Raw genomic sequence first — 19,003 nt, forward strand, 5'->3', positions numbered from 1 at the left:
AAAAGCACTTCCAGAAGCCCTTGAGCCTTTTGAGCCATCTGGAAGTCAATGTCTGTTATATAAGTACCAGTGTAAAGCTCTTAGGTGAGGCGGCCCATCTCTTGACTGTAGTAAGTGGCCACTCTTGAACCACGTCTTTGGTTTTCTCATCCACTCGCATCACTGATTCTTTGGTTATACCCAGCAGCCTTAGGACCAGCTTATTTTTACTTTTCATTTTTTCCTAAGAAACAATAAAATAAAAAGTTCTTTGTTCAGAACAATGCAAATGATCTACCAAAATCCTTTTTTTACACTTATTCCACATAACACTCCAGTATCCTCTCAGATTCTCTAAAGCTTACTGTCTTTCTTTTGTTTCTCTTTCTCTCTCAGAGCTGTCAGTAAATGGATGAGCTGAGCTCTGCTTGCCTGTCTGAGTTTCAAAGTTGTGCCAATATTTCTCACTTTAGCTTTTTTTTTTGCAAAGATGCATTTATCACTATAAGGCAGCCCAAAAATAAATAAATAAATAGCCAAAATGCAAACAGTTTGATTAATGAATACAGACAATAATTATATTGGTCCTAAGAGATAAATAAAAGCCAGAACAAAACTAAAATCAGACTCTTAAGATTTTTATTTCAGGCACAAGCACATCTGCTCCACCTTAACTTTACAACTCAAGAAAAGCTGAATTGTAATCAGTCCATGAGTCATGCAGACCACCACCAGCCAAGAATGGGGGGTGGAAGAGATGGAAGAATTCTGGAGGTGGAATTCCACTCGCATGATGAAAGCTCTCATGAGAACAATTGATTGGCAACGTGTATATCGAAGAGAATTTCTGGACTTAGGTATGAAAGAACACTGATATTGTGACTCAGGACTGCTGATCTCAAAAACACCTTTACAATATGTGAGCCGATTCAGAATTATGATTGAAGCAAACGCATAATAGAGGGTATGCACGTGATTGTCGGCCGAAGTGACTGCGGTTACGCCAACTAAGTGGCAACATTTGTTTTCAGCGTGAATACCGCAAAAAAAACACAAAACAAATCTAAAACGGGAAAAAGCTTTACGATTGCCTGTAGATTTGACAAGAAATCTGACATTTTTAAATAAACGTGTTTAAATAAACACTGACAAAAAAAAAACCTAAGTTTAAGTTAAGGCTGGACGATATGATGATATTTATTACACGGCTCTGTGGAATAGTTGATTCTTATTGGTCAATCGCGCCATCCAGCGGTATGTTATTCCCAGATAACAACCGCTGAAAACAGATAACTCAGGCTCATCTGGGTTAGCAGCACTATATACGCTTGCTAAGAACTTTTTTTTTTTCCTTCAAGAAAGTTTTGCATATGGTGAGCTAATAAAATATTAAAACTGTTGAATTCTTCCATCCAGTATCATCGACTGGCTCGCTCTTGTTTCATACAAACGCAGCTGCTGCCATTTTGAGACTATTGTTTTGTACACTGTTTGATTATAAGATACAAACAGGTAACATTTTAAAACGTTTAATCTGAAATCAATATCTCTCATATAAATAATAGGGGTGCACGATTCAGAAAATGTCACGATTCGATTCGATACCGATTTTTTGTCTCGAGATTCGATTCAAAATCGATTTTCGATTCAAAAACGATTCTCGATTCAAAAAACGATTCGCAGGTCTACATAAATGTAGTTTACTTTTTCCTATGTGATTGATTGCAGTAGACGTAATTTAAAAGAAAAGTTTGATATTACTTTATATGTCTTCATACAAAAATAAAAACTTTTGCAACTAAAAAGTGCGAAGTGCCAAGCTTTGGCCAGCTTTTAAATACATTTAATTCAAGTTTAAAATAAAACTGGTAACACTTTACAATAAGGTTCATTATTTAACATTAGTTAATGTATTTACTAACATGCACTAACCATGAGCAATACATTTGTTACTGCATTTGTTCATCTTTGTTAATGTTAGTTCATGAAAATACAGCTGTTCATTGTTTGTTCATGTTAGTTCAGGGTGCATTAACTAATGTTAACAAGATTTTAATCAAGTATTAGTAAATGTTGAAAATAACATTAACAAAGATTAACAAATGCTGTATATGTGCTATTCATTATTAGTTCATATTAACTAATGTAGTTAACTAATGTTAACTAACGAACCTTATTGTAAAGTGTTACCATAAAACTTAAATAAAAAGCTTTTACATTTAGCTTTAAAGTGCTATAGTCAAATCAAACAAACAATTATGCTAAATGTGGTAGGCCTACTTCAGCTACCAGGTTGACTGTTGAAATGTGAACTCGACTGGGCACATTGAACTTCCTAAAAATATATACTAATTTCATAGAACCCTTGCGAAAATATTTTAAATAGATTTAAAAAAAGCCACCGCTATACTGGTAACATCTATGGTTAGATTGATTTGTTTACATCCAGTGAAGTCGTTCATAGGCGCGTAATTTGCGGGTATCTCCAGTTAACTAGCAGAGCATTCATTTAGTTCGCTATTAAATAAGAGACCTGTTGTTTTTGAAATCAAGCTGAGCGCTCGTGTCCGCTGCAATCAGTGTCATGGATACAGTGTTTTCTGTGGCTCACGCAGTCTTCTCTCGGACGCGCGCTTCAATCTATCGCCGTTGTGGAGACTCCGGTGAAATCACAAAATAAAATGCACACACAAACGTGATGAACATATTCGGTTTTGATGAGAGAGAAGAAAAACTATACGAGTGCGGTTTAGAACCCGTCACCTCTGACACGCTTGGCAAAAGATCTACAGAACTCAAACAGATCTGCGGATCGATGCATTTATTTACGGGTTGAGCAGAGTGGCTGCACAGTTTGACCAGCGGGCGGCAAGAACTTGCAATGACTATTTATCAGACCGGCCCTCGCAGCCTCGAAACCATAGAAACACTACCGGACCACCGGTAAAAGTCCCGACTTACCCGATTGCCACTCCGCCCCTGCACGCCATTAAAAAAATATAGCCTATGAATCGATTTTTGGAATTCTATGAATCGATTCTGAATCGGTAAAGATTGAATCGCGATTCAAATGTGAATCGATTTTTTTGCACACCCCTAATAAATAATTATTTATGTGGCTAAATGCTGTGTAATAAGTGGTATGACGGTATACCGTATCTCTTAAATGTCCATCTAGTTTGAACTTGCCGCGCTTGCAACTGCTCTCTCCAAGGAGCTTTGCGTTTAAAAACTTTTTCATATTTCAACTTCAAAAAAATATTTAAACTCCGATCAATTGCGTGTTTGTAATTATTAACTTATGTGGCAAGTAGCCGTGTAATAAGTGGGATAATTAATGTTGAGATAAGTTTGTTTTACTCGCGTTTTCGCAGTTTCCCCTATTAAATCCTATCATAGGCTCTTTTGCTACTCAGTCCAGCTGAGGGGGGCGTGTTCTGGTGGGAAAGTGACATCAATGCATACCCTCTATACAATAGATGTCCATATGGGTGTCCCAGGCCAAGAAATTTAATTGCCCATCACAGGTGCGACCAACTATTCTAATCAATTCGGGGGTGGGATCTTAAATAACCTTCTTGCACATGGGAATTTATAAAGCAGAGACAATTTTTGGTTGTACATTCACAACATGTAAAAGCACACAACACAACCCATTATGAATAAGATTTAAGCAATTATCATCATCATCATCATCATCTGGGAAGTCTAGACATTCCCAGTATAACAAATATAGCTTAATTAAATAACCAAGTACAACACAAACACACATGCATTTTACCTTCACCAAGAAGAAAGACACTCCATATGTTCTGAGTGATCTCGCAAGCTTCACATATTTCACTTTGGCTTCGATCTCTGTCATTTCTCCACAAGCCTTGTGTTCCTGTTAAATTCACAAAGCGTTTTTTTCACCTAATTAGTTCATTTATCTCATTCATCTCTGCTTACAAATAGTGAAGTTCAAGATAAACAGTCACGTGTATAACCAAATGCAGGATAAACTGGCCCACCTGAAAGATCTTCTTCTCTGCTCCTCTCTGTTTGATGTATTCCTTAGGCAAAAACTCCTTCAAGCTGAAAGGAATGAAATTCACATTCAAAGTGAGAAGAAGATAAGCAACAATACATAAAACTGCAAACAGGCATTAGTTATACGATACGCATAAAATATTGAAATTCATTTAGGCACTTTTCATTCGAGTTGGTTAAGCTCATCACCTGAATGGTCATTACAATATCTAGATTTTACACATCATTTCATGGCTTTTAATAATGCAGCACCCGTGATTATGAAGCAGAGGGGCAGTAAACTGAAAGTACAGGGACTTGGTCTTACTCCAGAAATCCAGACTTATGTTTATGTTCAATATGAGGTCCGAACTGGATCTGTGTTTGAATTCCACCAAATTCACAAGCCTTGTCAAATGATACGGGATGAGAACCATTCAGGATGTCGTCACGCGCCTGGGGAAACATATGCAGGATGACACATTTGTTAAAGCTTTTAGAAATCACACAGTAGAAATGATCCAGATCAGCAATCGAGTCCCTGACAGAAGGGGAGCTTATCAAAAGGTAATAGGGACTGCACTACTTTACAGATCGATACAATGTGTGTAACAGCATGTAGTGTAGCACTCAGAGGCTTTTAGGAGGTTCATACGTCAATAAGAGATTTACAGCATTTCAATCTATATACATGATATTGAACGGACAAGCAAAGAACAGATCATTTAGGTCAACATGAGGCTGTTGGATACCGATCATGGTTTTCACCTCACTGCATTATAAAATACAATAAGAGAGAAGAGTCGTGTCTAACCTGTACATAGAGCAGATTGAGCTGCACAGGATCTCGCGAGTCCACGTTTTGATCGGAGTAGAAGAACTTTCGTCTCAACAGTAGCGTTTCACTCTCCTCGACTCCCTGTTCTCTAAACGTGCGCCCATGATCCAACCAATTCACTGTGAGAGAAACAGAAATGAAATATTTGATACATTTTTTCATATATCAAACTGTTTTTACAGAGTTATTCACAGAAGATACACTACAGTTCAAAGGTTTAGGGTCATGCTCACCTAAGGCTGCATTTTTTGTATCAGTAATATTGTGAGGTATTGTTACAATTTAAGACCACTCTTTTTTAATAATAATAATAATAATAATAATAATAAAACATATATATAGTGCCTTTAAAAGTAGTATCTCAAAGCACTTTAGATAAAAAATAATGGAATTAGAAAGATACACAACAGTCTAGGCAATAAAAACTAAACAAGCAATAAAATAAAAGGCAAATATAATAACAATCACAGTGATCACACAATCACATAAAAGCCACCCTAAAAAAGTACGTTTTAAGGGAGGATTTAAAAACTCTAAGGGATTCTGCATTTCTAATCTCAGAGGGCAGGGAATTCCACAATTTTGGAGCTAAAGAAGAAAAAGCCCGATCACCCATAGTTTTTAGCCGTGTTGTTTGGACGGTTAAAAGACCAGCTTCAGAAGATCGAAAAAGCACGTGTAGGAGTGTAGGGGGTTAAGAGCTCACGCAAATATTGAGGGGCCAAGTTATTCAGGGCCTTATAAGTGAATTTAATATGTTTTTTAAATGTAATTTATTCCTGTGATGGCAAAGCTAGATTTTCAATTAACCATCACTCCAGTCTTCAGAGTCACGATCCTTCAGAAATCATTCTAACATGCTGATTGGGTGCTCAAGAAACATCTCTGATTATCATCAATGTGGACAATATTTTTGTGGAAACCATGATATTTTTTTTTTCAGGATTTTTTGATGAATAGAAAGTTTAAAAGTAATGCATTTATTTGAAATATATTTTTTTTGAAATATTATAAACAGTACAACATATTTAAGTATTAAATGTATACATTTATAAAATAAATATATATATTAAAAAATTATACAAACAAAATCTTACTGACCACAAACTTTTGAACATTAGTGTACATATGGAGGGATATACAACAAAATGAACATACACACACACGCACAAAAAAATGAATAAGAGAATACTTAGACATAAAAAGAATAAGAAAATATAGTAAGAGACTAAAGGGAAATGCAAAGATAAACCCTGAAACAATTCTAAACCTAAACTTTATTGACTTATTGTGGCCCATTTAGCAGTTCAATATGTCTATCTGCATGTGATGGGTGATGATGTGTTACCTACAGTCATCATCTGTGTGCAGTTTAGCTTTGAGCTTCTCCATCTTCCTCTCCTCCCTCAGTAAAGTCCGGTCTTTCTTCAGTGTGCCCGTCCCTTCATCTTTCTTCTCCTCTACCACCTCCTGGATGAGAGAGTATTCTTCATAGTTTGTGATTCCTGGAAGGAGAAATGAGACATAGTTATAGACTTGTTATGGCCTGTGTTGTGTATATATGCATTTTACCTTTTTTGTGAAAAGTCTCTTATACTCACGGCAGCATTTATTTGATCAGTAATACAGTAAAAAGAGTAATATTGTGAAATAATATTACAATTTAAAATAACTGTTTTCTCTCTGAGAATATTTTAAAATGTAATTTATTCCTGTGATGACAAAGTTGAATTTTCAGCATTATTACGCCAGTCTTCAGTGTCACATGACCTTTCAGAAATAATTTAAATATGCTAATTTGCTGCTCAAGAAACTGATTATAAATGTTGAGAACAGTTGTTTAATATTTTTGTGCATGCTTTGATGAGTTCAAAAAAATGGGTCAATTTTAAATAGAAATCTTTGGTAACATTACAAATGTGATCACTCTCACTTTTAAAAAAAAAAAATGTATAAAGCATTTGTCTTAAAAGCTATGGCAGATCACGCATTGTCATGTATATATTCGGTCAGTACAATACAGTTGAATCTGTGTGCAAATGAGTTTAAACACAGGTTGCCTTGAAATTTAAATAAAAACTAAACCTAACACATCTTTTTATAATCATTTATTTAAACCTCTTCAGTCGTGTCTTATGTCACCTAAGGAACCACAAGTTGCCCCTCAAAATAACCCATTTACGAGAATAACTGTATATGATACAGTTATATCAGATAGTAACCTGTATAAGAGCATCACTGACCTATTCTACTGCAGATGGTGACAAGAAGCTCTCCAACAGTTTTGGAATCGTCCACCATGATGGTCTTCACAGCGCCATCCAGCATTTTTATCTTCTGAGGTCTCTGTTTTTTCTTATACTCCAGTATGTCCTAAGAGACCAAGAGAGAGAAACAGAGAAACTAGATTTCCCAAGCTCAGTAAACAAATAGTTTTAAAGTTTAAGGAAAGATGTTTTGATTCTGAACGAAATTCTGCATCAGAGTTGTTTTGCTGTTTGCATGAAATTCACCACACGTCTTGTTTTCAGCCAGCAGCACACAAGAATCAAATTTGTGCAGCCTAAAGGCAAAACAATTACTATAAATGGTTAAATATATGCAAGGAAGACAATAAAAATGAGTAAGCAAAATAGATGTAAGATGTAAAATCACTGATGCTGGTTCCATTTTGAATGATCTTTAACCTAAGACTGAGATTATCTACAAAACAAAGTTCTGTATCCGAAGCGGTTCGTGTTGAATTTGCAGAATTGCAAATAAGAACAAACCCTCACCAGAATGTTTGAGAAATGTAAATTAGGTGCTGCCCTGCAAACACTGTAATGAATGTGAATGAGTTTGTGAAAAAAACAAGAGGAAAGGGAACATTATTTTGTGCAAAATACAACAAATTGGACAAGCAAGACGTGGTTGTGAGAGCTGAACATCTGCGTGTGCATGTATGAGGGAGAAGAAGAGGTCTTTTGATGTCAACCTCTGACAAAAGATGAAACACTACTGATGAAATCATCTTTTCACACTTCTCAATTTACACCGCAAACACATTTGTATTTCTTCCTGGGGAAACAACCATCCAACACTTCTTCACACAATCACAGAGACTTACAAGAGTAAACAAATACAAACAAAAACCACATGCTGCAGTGACCGATGTCCTTAAATCACAAAACTGTAGCTTGTTTCAGTAAGTGTAGACACTAAGGGGAGCCTTTCCTCTCTCACACATACAGAGACTATAAAAATAACTAAGAGCAGAGTTAAGACCTCTTCTCATCTTTCAACACACACACTCAAAATGTGTTTGCAGAGTCCAAAGACATGTCACAGATCATTGGACAACAGCTTGTAAAATAGAGAGAGAGAGAGAGACAGAAGATCAAAGAACTTACCCCATTTCTCAGCATGTAATAATCCAGCGTCCGGCCCCCTTCCAGCCAGATGCCCTTCCTGGGGTCTTCATCTGACAGAAACAGCCCATATTCTGAAGCTGAGGAACAACAGGCACTCTATTAGAGCTTGCATTTGAAAAAAAATGATGCAACATTAGCAACTACAAAATCTTACAATACACAAGGAACAAAGACGTCATGTCCCACCCTGTCCTGTTTGGGCTTCCTGAACCCTCTCTCGGATGACCCGGCATGCATCATACACAGCCGTTGATGGCTCAAACTGCATCGTCTTCACCACATTACACTGTCTCACACAGATCTTCAAAGACAGCGCCACCATCCTGCCAGTTCAAGTATTACAAAGACTCTGCACCTGTGAAGAGATGGAAGGAGATGAGAGGGATGGAGAACAGAAGAGAGAACATGTGCATTTGAATGATGCTGATATTAGGACTTTCTTCAACATTCTGACATCTTTCAAAAAAAGATGTAAAAATACAAATCCTCTTCCTCTTATATATATACATACATACACACACACACACACACACATATATATATATATACACACACACACACACACACACACACACACACACACACACACACACACATATATATATATATATACATATACATATACATATATATATATATATGGAAGAGGATTAGGGCCAAGCAATAATACAAAATAAAACCATCTTGAGATTAAAGTCATTATAACGCGAGATTAAACTCGTAAAATTGAGAAAAATACAATCTTGAGAATAAACTCATTAAATATCGAGAATAAAGTCGATGTATTTTGAGAAAAAAAAACTTTACATTTCGAGGAAAAAAGATGAAATACAATCTTGAGAATAAACTCATTAATTATTGAGAGTCAAGTCGTTGTGTTTTGAGAAAAAATGCGTTAAATTTCGGAAAAAAAAGTCGAAATACAATCTTGAGAATAAACTCATTCAATTTCGAGAATAAAGTTGTTGTGTTTCAGGAAAAAAATTCTTTAAATTTCAAGAATAAAGCCGTGTTTCGAGAAACTTTCTCCATGGTTACTTTGTAAAAACCTTTGTATTGCTGCCACACTACCATTTTCGGTCCCCATGTCCGTGCGGAGCTCTCGGGACACCCTCCTATGCCAGTAGGCTAACTGTTTTTACGAAGTAGCCAAATGGCTATTACTTTAGGATTGTGGTTGTGTACGCCGCCATCCACAGAATGTAACAACTGTAACCATATATACAGCCATTAATGGCAATGCCGTACATCCGGTTTTAATTGATCGTAGCTGTCCATATGCCAGAGTGCATTCGGGCCAGAGCTGTTCGTTGTTCAAGTGATGGCTCAAATGTCTTTTGGGGCGGCAGTGGCTCAGTGGTTCATGTGGGTTGTCTACGAACCGAAAGGTTGGTGGTTCAATCCTCGGTTCCACCTGACCAAGACCCCGTTTACACCTGGTATTAAAATGCGATCTGTATCCAGATAAGTTATCCGGATAATAAAAAACGCATGTTAATGCAAGGTGTAAACGCGTTGTGATCGGATCGTGATCGGATCTGCCTGACCACATCTGGAGGTAGTCTGGCTCGCATTGTGTCCGGATCTTTACTAGGTGTAAACGCAATCTGGTTGTTGAAACCACATATGTATATTTTACTCCTCCCAAAAATGCTAAAAAATAAACGAGTGAGAGCGGGTGTTATATAGGCTATATGTCATGTTATAGCCTAGTCAGATGCGATACGCGACACGCATCACCGCAGATGAGCAGCTGAGCGTTTCAACGTGCAAACATCGCAAATAAAAGTGAAAGTAAGTCACAGACGCAGTTAACACATCTTCAAGTAAAGAAACGAAATTATCTTACCAGGCCTGTTGCCACTCTCTCTTATTGATGTCTCTGATTTGGAAATTAGCTGATGATCAATAAAATGCCGCTCAGATCTGTTGCTTTTGGTGGCGTGCAATCCATTAAATCTGCATATAACGCAGGAGGTGAAGATCGGATTTATATCCGTTTTGCAAAAACACATTTATGTGGCCAGGTGTAAATGGAATCAGTACTTATTATCCGGATAACTTATCTGGATACAGATCGCATTTTAATACCAGGTGTAAACGGGGTCCAAGTGTCGAGGTGTCCATGAGCAAGACACCTAACCCCAGCTGCTCCCGAAGAGCTGGATGGCGCCTTGTATGGCTGACACCGCCGTCGGTGTATGAATGAGTGTGTGAATGGGTGAATGTGAGGCAATATGTAAAGCGCTTTGGTGGCCATTAGGTCTATGAAAGCGTTATATAAATGCAGTCCATTTACCATTTTTACCAATTTTATCAGTAAAATTCTGCACAGGCAAATTCAGAGACACTTTTAATGCAATACATAATACATTACTGCAAAAGTTGATGGTATTTCTTTGTTACTGAAATAAAGTCTAAAATATAGCTTGACTAGTGATCCATGTCTGCCATGTCCTTTATCAGTAGGCTATGCAATGAACCCTGATCGAATGCATTATTCTCTACATTTCATTTTGACTTTTTTCTCGAAATTTTACAAGTTTAATCTCGCATTATAATGACTTTAATCTCAAGATGTTTTATTACTTGGCCCAAACCCTCTTTCGTGTATATATATATATATATATATATATATATATATATATTTGTTTGTTTTTTCTATTTTAAAATTTAAATTATGCCTGTGATTATTATTCCAGTTTTCACTCTTCAGTATCATAAGATCTTTTAGAAATCCTTCTAATATGCTGATTTGGAGCATTAGAAACATGTATTACATCTCATATTTATCACAATATTTGTGTGGAAACGGGAAAATAGAAAGTTCAAAAGAACAGCATTTATTTGAAACAGAAATTATTTGTAACTATGTAAAAGTCTCTTTTTTACGTAGAGTGCAAAATCACTGTCCATCTCCATCTGTAATATTATTTTATCACCAATACCCAAGCTCACATTAATCATTAAAGCTGGATGAACTATTTAACCAATTAAATACATTTTTTAATAGTTTTGGTCTTCTAATACACAGAATATGTAAAATTAACTCATTTTCCTGTTTGACATTGGGTGTGTCATTAGATAGGTATCTGGATTCAGTCCATCCTCTCTCCATCTCTCACACACACACTTACTGTTAGCACCTGAACTCCCAGTCAGCTGTGTTTACGCTTTCAACACTATCCAAACTGCTCATTAATGAAACACTGTCTAGTTTAAACACACACACAGAGAAAAAAAGGCACAACATTATACTAGACAGAGGATAGAGTTTCACTTTGAAGGTTCAAATCACTTTGACTAGAGCATAAAAAGAATTATAACCGTTCATTCCCTTCGAAATTAGCATGTATTTACCACCCATTACAGAACCAGAACTATTATCTTCAAGTCAGAGTAGCTCACAGCATTTAGTTACCCTTAGTTTAAAATGTGTGTCTGTGGGGATGGAGGATGCCCTTGTGCACAGTTGGCACACTAAACACTGGCAAGTGTTTGGCAGCGATCTGACCTAGTACTCTATGTCAGGGACAAGCTGTAGAGCTCCAAGCCATTTTAGACAGACATATATAGATCAGGAAATGCATTGTTGGAATTATATACACAGATATATACACACTCAATATACACAGAGTTGTATTATAAAACAACTTGCTTCATTTTGAGACATCACTAAAAGTATTGAGCCACGAGTCACATGTCCATTCAGTAACTGCTCTGAGTGATTCAGTTAGTTCATTCAGTAAACGATTCATCCAACTGATTCAAAATGTAAACTTCTGAAGTTTGTGAATCTTTTAGAAGCATTCATTACAACAATATGTTCACTAGAGTCATTTGCTTATGAATCAGAGTATCAGACTAAACTAGTTGCACTGTTGTTGTTTTTTTAGAAATTATACTTGAAAATTATTTTTTTTTTTCAGTGGTCTGTCTGACAACTTCTGCCTCAATCCATGCCATGAGTTTGGGGCGGGACTATCTGCATGTTCAAAACAAGGAAAATTGAAGGAGATGAGGTGGAGGAGTAGTGTTTTGAAAAGCTGTTTGGGGATCAAATTACTTTTTGCAAATTCATCTGGTGTTGTTAGTGGTGCAGAAATGAGCACTTTTCCTTTAAAACATCACCTCAATTCATTACAACACCAAACCTCTGTACAGAAAACCAGCCCATGTTGTGAACAATGACAGGGCGTAACTTGCGTAGCACAGTCTTCTGTATTCAATGTTTGCAAGCATATAGATCCACACGCACTAACTAGACCAGCCCACCGGTGGCTCTAGAGAGTCCGAGACAGCATAACACTCCAGAGAATGCTCTTCCATTTTTAGACATTTAACAGGATCACATGATACATTCAGGTTAGCAGACTGACTGAAGTCTGATTACTCACTCAAGTTCTTAGAGTAATGAAACGCACACATGATGCAGCCATTCAATTACCACAACCTTTTATTTCCACTGCCTCATATCAGCAAGACTCGGCAGCTATATTCTCCCATAGAGTCATACACTCAGACATTCTAGACGTGACTCATGTCTGTCATCGATGTTACTATAGTAACTGTGGGCTAATGAAATATGATTACGGCGCAAAACTCCGTCCTCCACAAAGTTAGTGTTAACTCCTTAAATAGAGCATAAATGTGCATAAAACTGATTACTTTGAGAGATTTCAATGAACTTAAAAAAAAGAAAATTATAAAAAAAATTAATTACAAATCATCACACTAGTTCCTTTGCACAACAGTGTTTGTTTAGTATTATTTGTATAGTAGTACAGAATTTATTAATATTTTTATATTTTCAGTTCTCATTTTAATATTTGTTCAAGTTTGTCATATTTCTATATATTTCTATTTAGCTTTAATTATTTTTTATTTTAGTAATTAATTTTAATTTAATTTAATGAATTAGTAATTTTTTTGTTATAACCAGTAATTGGTTTACATTTTTAATCTAATATTTATTCATTTATTATTTATGTAAGTTTGTAAATTTAATTTTAGGTTCAGTAAACAGGAAAGAATGTGTTGTGAAGCAGTTTATTATTTTCTCACCACCAAATGTTTTAGCCAATCAAACTTTATTAAATTATAAAGTGACAGAAACCACCTAAGTTTGAAAAGAAATTAGTGGTTGAGTCAGTGTTTCACCCAAAGTATGGATTGTTTTTAGTATAAATGTGAGTAACTATAGAGGGTAATGCACATTTTAATAATGCTACTGCTTAATGATATCCAATAAAAAAAATATATATATTTTTGGTTTGGTGTTTATAAAGGGGTACCTGAGCCCTACTAATGGGACTGTGTGGAGTACATTAAACAAAAAGGCTGAGAAAGACTTTTCTACAGCAATGAAAGACAATTAAAAGCAGCACAACCGGGGGAAAAAACATATTTTGAAAGAGGTACAGAGAGCTTGGTCTTACCGTAAATTTGAGGCGTATGCAACTCTAAAGCACTGCAGATCTATGGAGACAGAAAGAAAGACAGACTGATGGTCAGTCAAGCAATTAGAGGGCATAACACTTTAAAAATGCTAATCAAAAAGAAATTTCAAAGGAAACCACAGTAATGGAAATTGAATTGGACCTAAGAAGGTTAATCCACAAAATATTCATTTATTCCATCACAAAGTTTATCAGTTTATCAATGACATTATTCAGTCCAAATCTAATTCCAATTAGCCATGTTAGATGGAAGATATAACAGATCGGAAAAGAAAAAAGCAGCTAATTTAAGATGGAAATCCTACAGGTACCAGTGATGGTGTGTGTGTTATCGCCTCATGAGGGATGAGTTAAAGCCGCAGTAATTAACCCATTAACCTCTATCTACTAATGATCTCATGATTGCAGAGCTGACTCAAAGCCAGAAGCCTCTAAACACACTTAAAAGACAAGAGCTCACACTAAACTCCTAAATTACCAAATGAGCTTATTAACTAAAAGGTGAAATTAAAGGTATAAGTAAATCAAGTTAGAGCATATAACAGAATTTTAACACATATCGACTACAGCATCTAACATAGTAAAAAATAACATTAACAGCTTCAGGGGAAAAAATATCAAGAATCAGACAATAAGTATGTTTAATTCTGAAGACAATAGCATATCAAATTACTGTATGACTGATTGTTGATGTTGTCTATAAGTCATCTACCACTATACACACTTCACCACTGGTGTGACTAGCCCAGATAGCAGATGTGGGTCATAGATGTGTTGCTGTATTGAGTTGTATTGTGTGTGGTAAGTCACTTCAGTGAGTGGTAGGAGCAACAGCTGCTGCCATTCGACCACTACAGACTGAGGTCAACAAGAGTCCAGTACAAATCAGTCAATACACTGATTAATCATGGCAAACTTACAAAATTCAACAACAAAAAACTCCTGGTTGAAGCCACACAGCATTTTTTAGGGAGTGCATTGTCCTCATGTCTGAATATACCGTACTTCCCTAGTATGTGAAAAACAGCATGCCAAGGGTGTAGTATGTCAGAATACACAGTATTTGAAAAAAAAAAAAACAATATGCAAAAAGTGGAAAACTGTCACTCAAATGAGATCATACCAATAGCAAAGCACGATAATCCAACTACCCAAACAATTCTGGAATCCAGATGCACACAATCAAGTCCCGCCCTAAATTATTTTCGTTTGAGAAGTCATTTCACTCAGATACACGTCACAATAGGTAAGATATGACTATCGCAACATTCATTTCATAAAATGGAATGGGAGAATTTCACAGAAAATTGCCAGAACATTCTTCAACAACTCTACTTTGTGTTTCATGGAGGAGATTCAAAGTCAACAACAAGGGCGAGTGACACAATTGAATTATTTTGAGTGAACTATTGCTTTAAATCTATAGTATACATACTAATGAGCTCTTTATCATTTATGCCGAGCTGGAAATCTAATAACTTCTCAATTAAATTTTGAATCATAAAAAGTAGATCATAAATAACCATCGTTGCACCATAATAAATAATGAAAAGGTACAATAGCCATTTTAATTAAATCACAATTAGGCCTACAAATATTTACATGTTCGTTTTGCTGCCAAGAGGACTATGGAAAATGAGGGACAGGTTGGAGAGATGGATAGAGAAGAAAAAAAAAAGGAGTGACTGGTAAAGCATGATGATCAACCGTTTGATGAACAGCAGACATGGCCATCACTGGCATGACTGCATATGTAGGCGGTGAAGCTCACATGACCACGATGGCAACAGTGTGTCAGACAGCTTCCTAGTGACTCACATTCACTGAAAGACAGAATGAACAACCCCCTGTACATGCAGCATGTTCAAACAGGACTACAGATTGATTTGAATTAAAATTCAGTCCATGCACAGCCTATTAAAGCAGAGACTGCAGTATATATTTTTGATTGAATACAGAAATGGGTCATTATTAAAGTCAAATTTCCCTGATCTTTTGAGAAAAGAGTTCAATGTACTCTGAAAACATACTGTACATTTCAGAAAAGAAAACTTCTATGTGAATGATCTCATTGGATCTTATGCTTTAAGCAAGTGTTTGAGCTTCTTTTCACCATTTTTGATGTACTTCATAAAGTGTGTCTCTCCAGAAGACTTGGATCAAACAGCTTGAGTCATATGAATTGCGTTTAGAATTTATTAACTCTTTGAAAGTCCATTAAACTAAAAATTTTACGCTTCAATGGAGGGAGAGAAATCTCCCATATTTCCAAACTGGAGAATGTGAGGTGACAGAGGGGGTATGCGAACAAAATGCTTTGAAATTCTAAATGGAAAATGAATTTTGCCTTTCATTTAATTATACCCCACTATAAAATATCATTCAAACCGAGAATGCATTTCTAATAGGCACAAGGCCCCAGTGTAAAACAGGAAAAGTGGGGTTTTAGCACTTACTAGCATAAAAAGTGTAGACACAAGTGCATAGAGATCCATTTAAGACTCAAACTCGCTTTGATACTATAACACACGGTCCAAGTTCGTTTTTAAAGTTTATATATTATACGAGTATCCACCCGAATATCCACATGATTGCAAATGTGATATTGATTTTTGACAGTTAAACAAACAAAATTGTAATAATAATGATGTTCATAGAGTATAGTTTGCTCTATTGTGCAATTAGATAATAGTGTAGGAGCCATGTAATGGAAAAGTAATGTGACCAATGCAAAAAGGGGACTGTAATTTGTGGGGTTAAGACACCCATTGTGTGTTATGGCTGATTTATACGTCTGAGTCGGACCAACGGCGTAGTGTCTATGCTGTATAAATTATAAATTAGGCTTTAGTATGGGTAAATGGCGGTGAGTGCTGACACATGTTGTTGACGGTGCAAACCTGTACAAAATAAAACAAGACGCAAGCTTAAAGGATTGGCGTCACACTCAGCTCAGTTTTGAATTGTTTTTATTGTGGCGCGACAAATAGTTCCACCGAAAGCCACAACAGAACTGTTGTACGTCTCCAAGCAACAGCAGCTTACTATTCATTTTCCAGATATTTTCTTGAATGTGAAATCTTATTTACAATTACAGTTTGCATAAGACTAGAGTGTATAATTATGTTTATTGATTTGAGGGTATATCCTCATGCTCATTATCACCAAAAGTTCATTTTCATCAAACTTGAAGGATCAACCAATCATGGCTTTTGAAATGATGACTCATACTGTACCTAGCAACGGGGTCAACCACACCTCCTCACTATGATAGGATTTTCCATCCTTTCCTTGTCAGAGTTCACTGAAAATGTTCAGGAATCACTTCGAAGCTAAAACTCCTGGTTAAGTTAGGAGCTCTCTGAGAGGATTCTCAGAATCTTTAGGGATACAGGCTCTGGCTCCTAGTGGAAGAGAAAGAAACGAGAAACGAGTTCCACTGCATTAACAGTCTCTTCATTTGTAGAAGATGAACATAAGTCTTATGGGTTTTGGAATAGAGGGAATGCATTTGAAACGTGACTTTCCCGCGTGACAACCCCCCTCAGCCTGACCGAGTGGCAAAAGATCTGCTGCGTGACTGGATTTAATAGGGGAAAACTGCGGAAATGCGACTAAATCGAACAATTTTATTGATTTAAACTAAATCTTGCACTCAATATAGTGTATTATCTTTAACTTACTAAAGATCCAACGATCCATGGATATTGACATGCAGCCGGGAATCGTGTTGCCTAACATTTATGTTTGCCTGATTTCGACACCAGGGAAATAAATCAAGACCTAAACGTAAAGCAAATTTGCCAGTGAACGCTTTATATAAATATAATATAGATATAGGTCTAAATCCGGATGATCACTTATATCAGTGTTATATATAGACTATATACATCATCATATCGTCCAGCCCTAAAACTTTTTCTAATAAAAAAAACATTTTTTTTAATTAAAAAACATCCAATAAAGCAGAATATGCAATGATAAATATTTAATTGATGAGCTGATAATGTATATAACAATACAAAATATATGGGTATGGTTTTCCAGCTAAATTCAGCATATTGACACAAAATGATAACTGCAAATCCACCTTTCGCTGACTGGAGTCCAGTTGTTTCTGTGAATTGCAGCGATCCATTTGCTCCTCTTTCCATAGCAGTCTGTAAAAATATACCTCCGATGTTTTGTCAAATCTAGTTGTAGGCCTACAATCAATCGCAAAGCTCTTTCCCACTTTATTTGTGTGTGTTGTGTTTGCTTTTCGCGGCATTCACGCTGAACACATATACAGCTGCTCAGTCTTTTTGCCACTCACTGTGAGGAACTGCAGGCACTCCGACCGACGGTGACGTCACGCGCATTCCCTCTATATCATGAATTTTGGATTTTTGGGGCAACTATCCATTTAAGTTCAAAAGAGCATTCAAGGAAACGGAGCTGCAAAATCAGCTAATTCTGAAATCCTTGGGTTTCTGGCCAAATGTAAAGTCTGTGTTGTCACAGACCGGTTAACTGTTAGCAGGCCTGCCCCTTGAAAGACAAGCAACATTCCTGCTGGATCAGCAAAACTCAATATGCTTCCAGGCTAGATTAACTCACAGCAGGAATAGTCTAGCCTGGGCACAGGGGTGTATGAATGATTTTTAAATGTAGGAGGGCACATTAAACCATCATTCTAAAATAATTACCCTCCAAAAAGGGGGCAGACAAACGTAGAAATTTCTACTGCACTGGCAGCCAGCTCATGTTGTGGATCACGTGATTGACATGGCTTTACACTGGAACAGCTACATGGTGCAACATCTGTTTAACACAATTAAATTGATGTGATTCAAAAACAAAACTGCACAGACATACACTGATTTTATTTCCACCTGTCTTCCATAAGTAACCCAAGATGGGATGCTTAAACTATATTTTGATGGACCTACAGAACCAGAGTTTACACTTTAAGGAAATGAACCGAACAATGGTGTACTTTTAGTTTGCTGCACATTGAGATGGGACACACTTCTATATACATGCACAAACACCCTCATCGTTCGAATAGAGGTAATTTCCATTCAATATGTCAAAAAAAGTCCGATCATTCCAGAAATGGAGCAAAAATAATGCCTCCAACATATTTTGCAAACAGTAATAGCGAAACAGTTTGCAAATGGAAATAGACTTCAGTCAACTCTAATAACATCCGCAAAAGCATCTCCAGCTGCAGCCGAGCAGCCAATCAGCAGTCTCTTGCTAGTCATTAGCTGGTTTAATGACTGTATTTTCACTGCCAATCAAGCTCGTTTAACACGACT

At 36.4% G+C, this 19,003-nt stretch overlaps 1 protein-coding gene across 1 annotated transcript in view; it reads right to left on the reverse strand.

Moving 5' to 3' along the window:
* tln2a (talin 2a) overlaps positions 1-19,003 on the reverse strand; it is a 51,500-nt gene that overhangs the window by 24,674 nt on the left and 7,823 nt on the right. Inside the window, exons 2-11 of the mRNA XM_039662867.2 lie at positions 13,680-13,719; positions 8,428-8,596; positions 8,221-8,318; positions 7,072-7,201; positions 6,181-6,333; positions 4,805-4,947; positions 4,319-4,446; positions 3,993-4,056; positions 3,761-3,865; positions 68-223 (exon numbers count right to left, since the gene is read on the reverse strand). Coding sequence (XP_039518801.2) covers positions 68-223; positions 3,761-3,865; positions 3,993-4,056; positions 4,319-4,446; positions 4,805-4,947; positions 6,181-6,333; positions 7,072-7,201; positions 8,221-8,318; positions 8,428-8,563 — 1,113 coding nt within the window. The 5' untranslated portion in view covers positions 8,564-8,596; positions 13,680-13,719. The remainder of the gene's footprint in view (positions 1-67; positions 224-3,760; positions 3,866-3,992; positions 4,057-4,318; positions 4,447-4,804; positions 4,948-6,180; positions 6,334-7,071; positions 7,202-8,220; positions 8,319-8,427; positions 8,597-13,679; positions 13,720-19,003) is intronic.

This window comes from Pimephales promelas, chromosome 1 (genome assembly GCF_988280905.1).
Source record: "Pimephales promelas chromosome 1, fPimPro1.hap1.1, whole genome shotgun sequence".
NCBI lineage: Eukaryota > Metazoa > Chordata > Actinopteri > Cypriniformes > Leuciscidae > Pimephales > Pimephales promelas.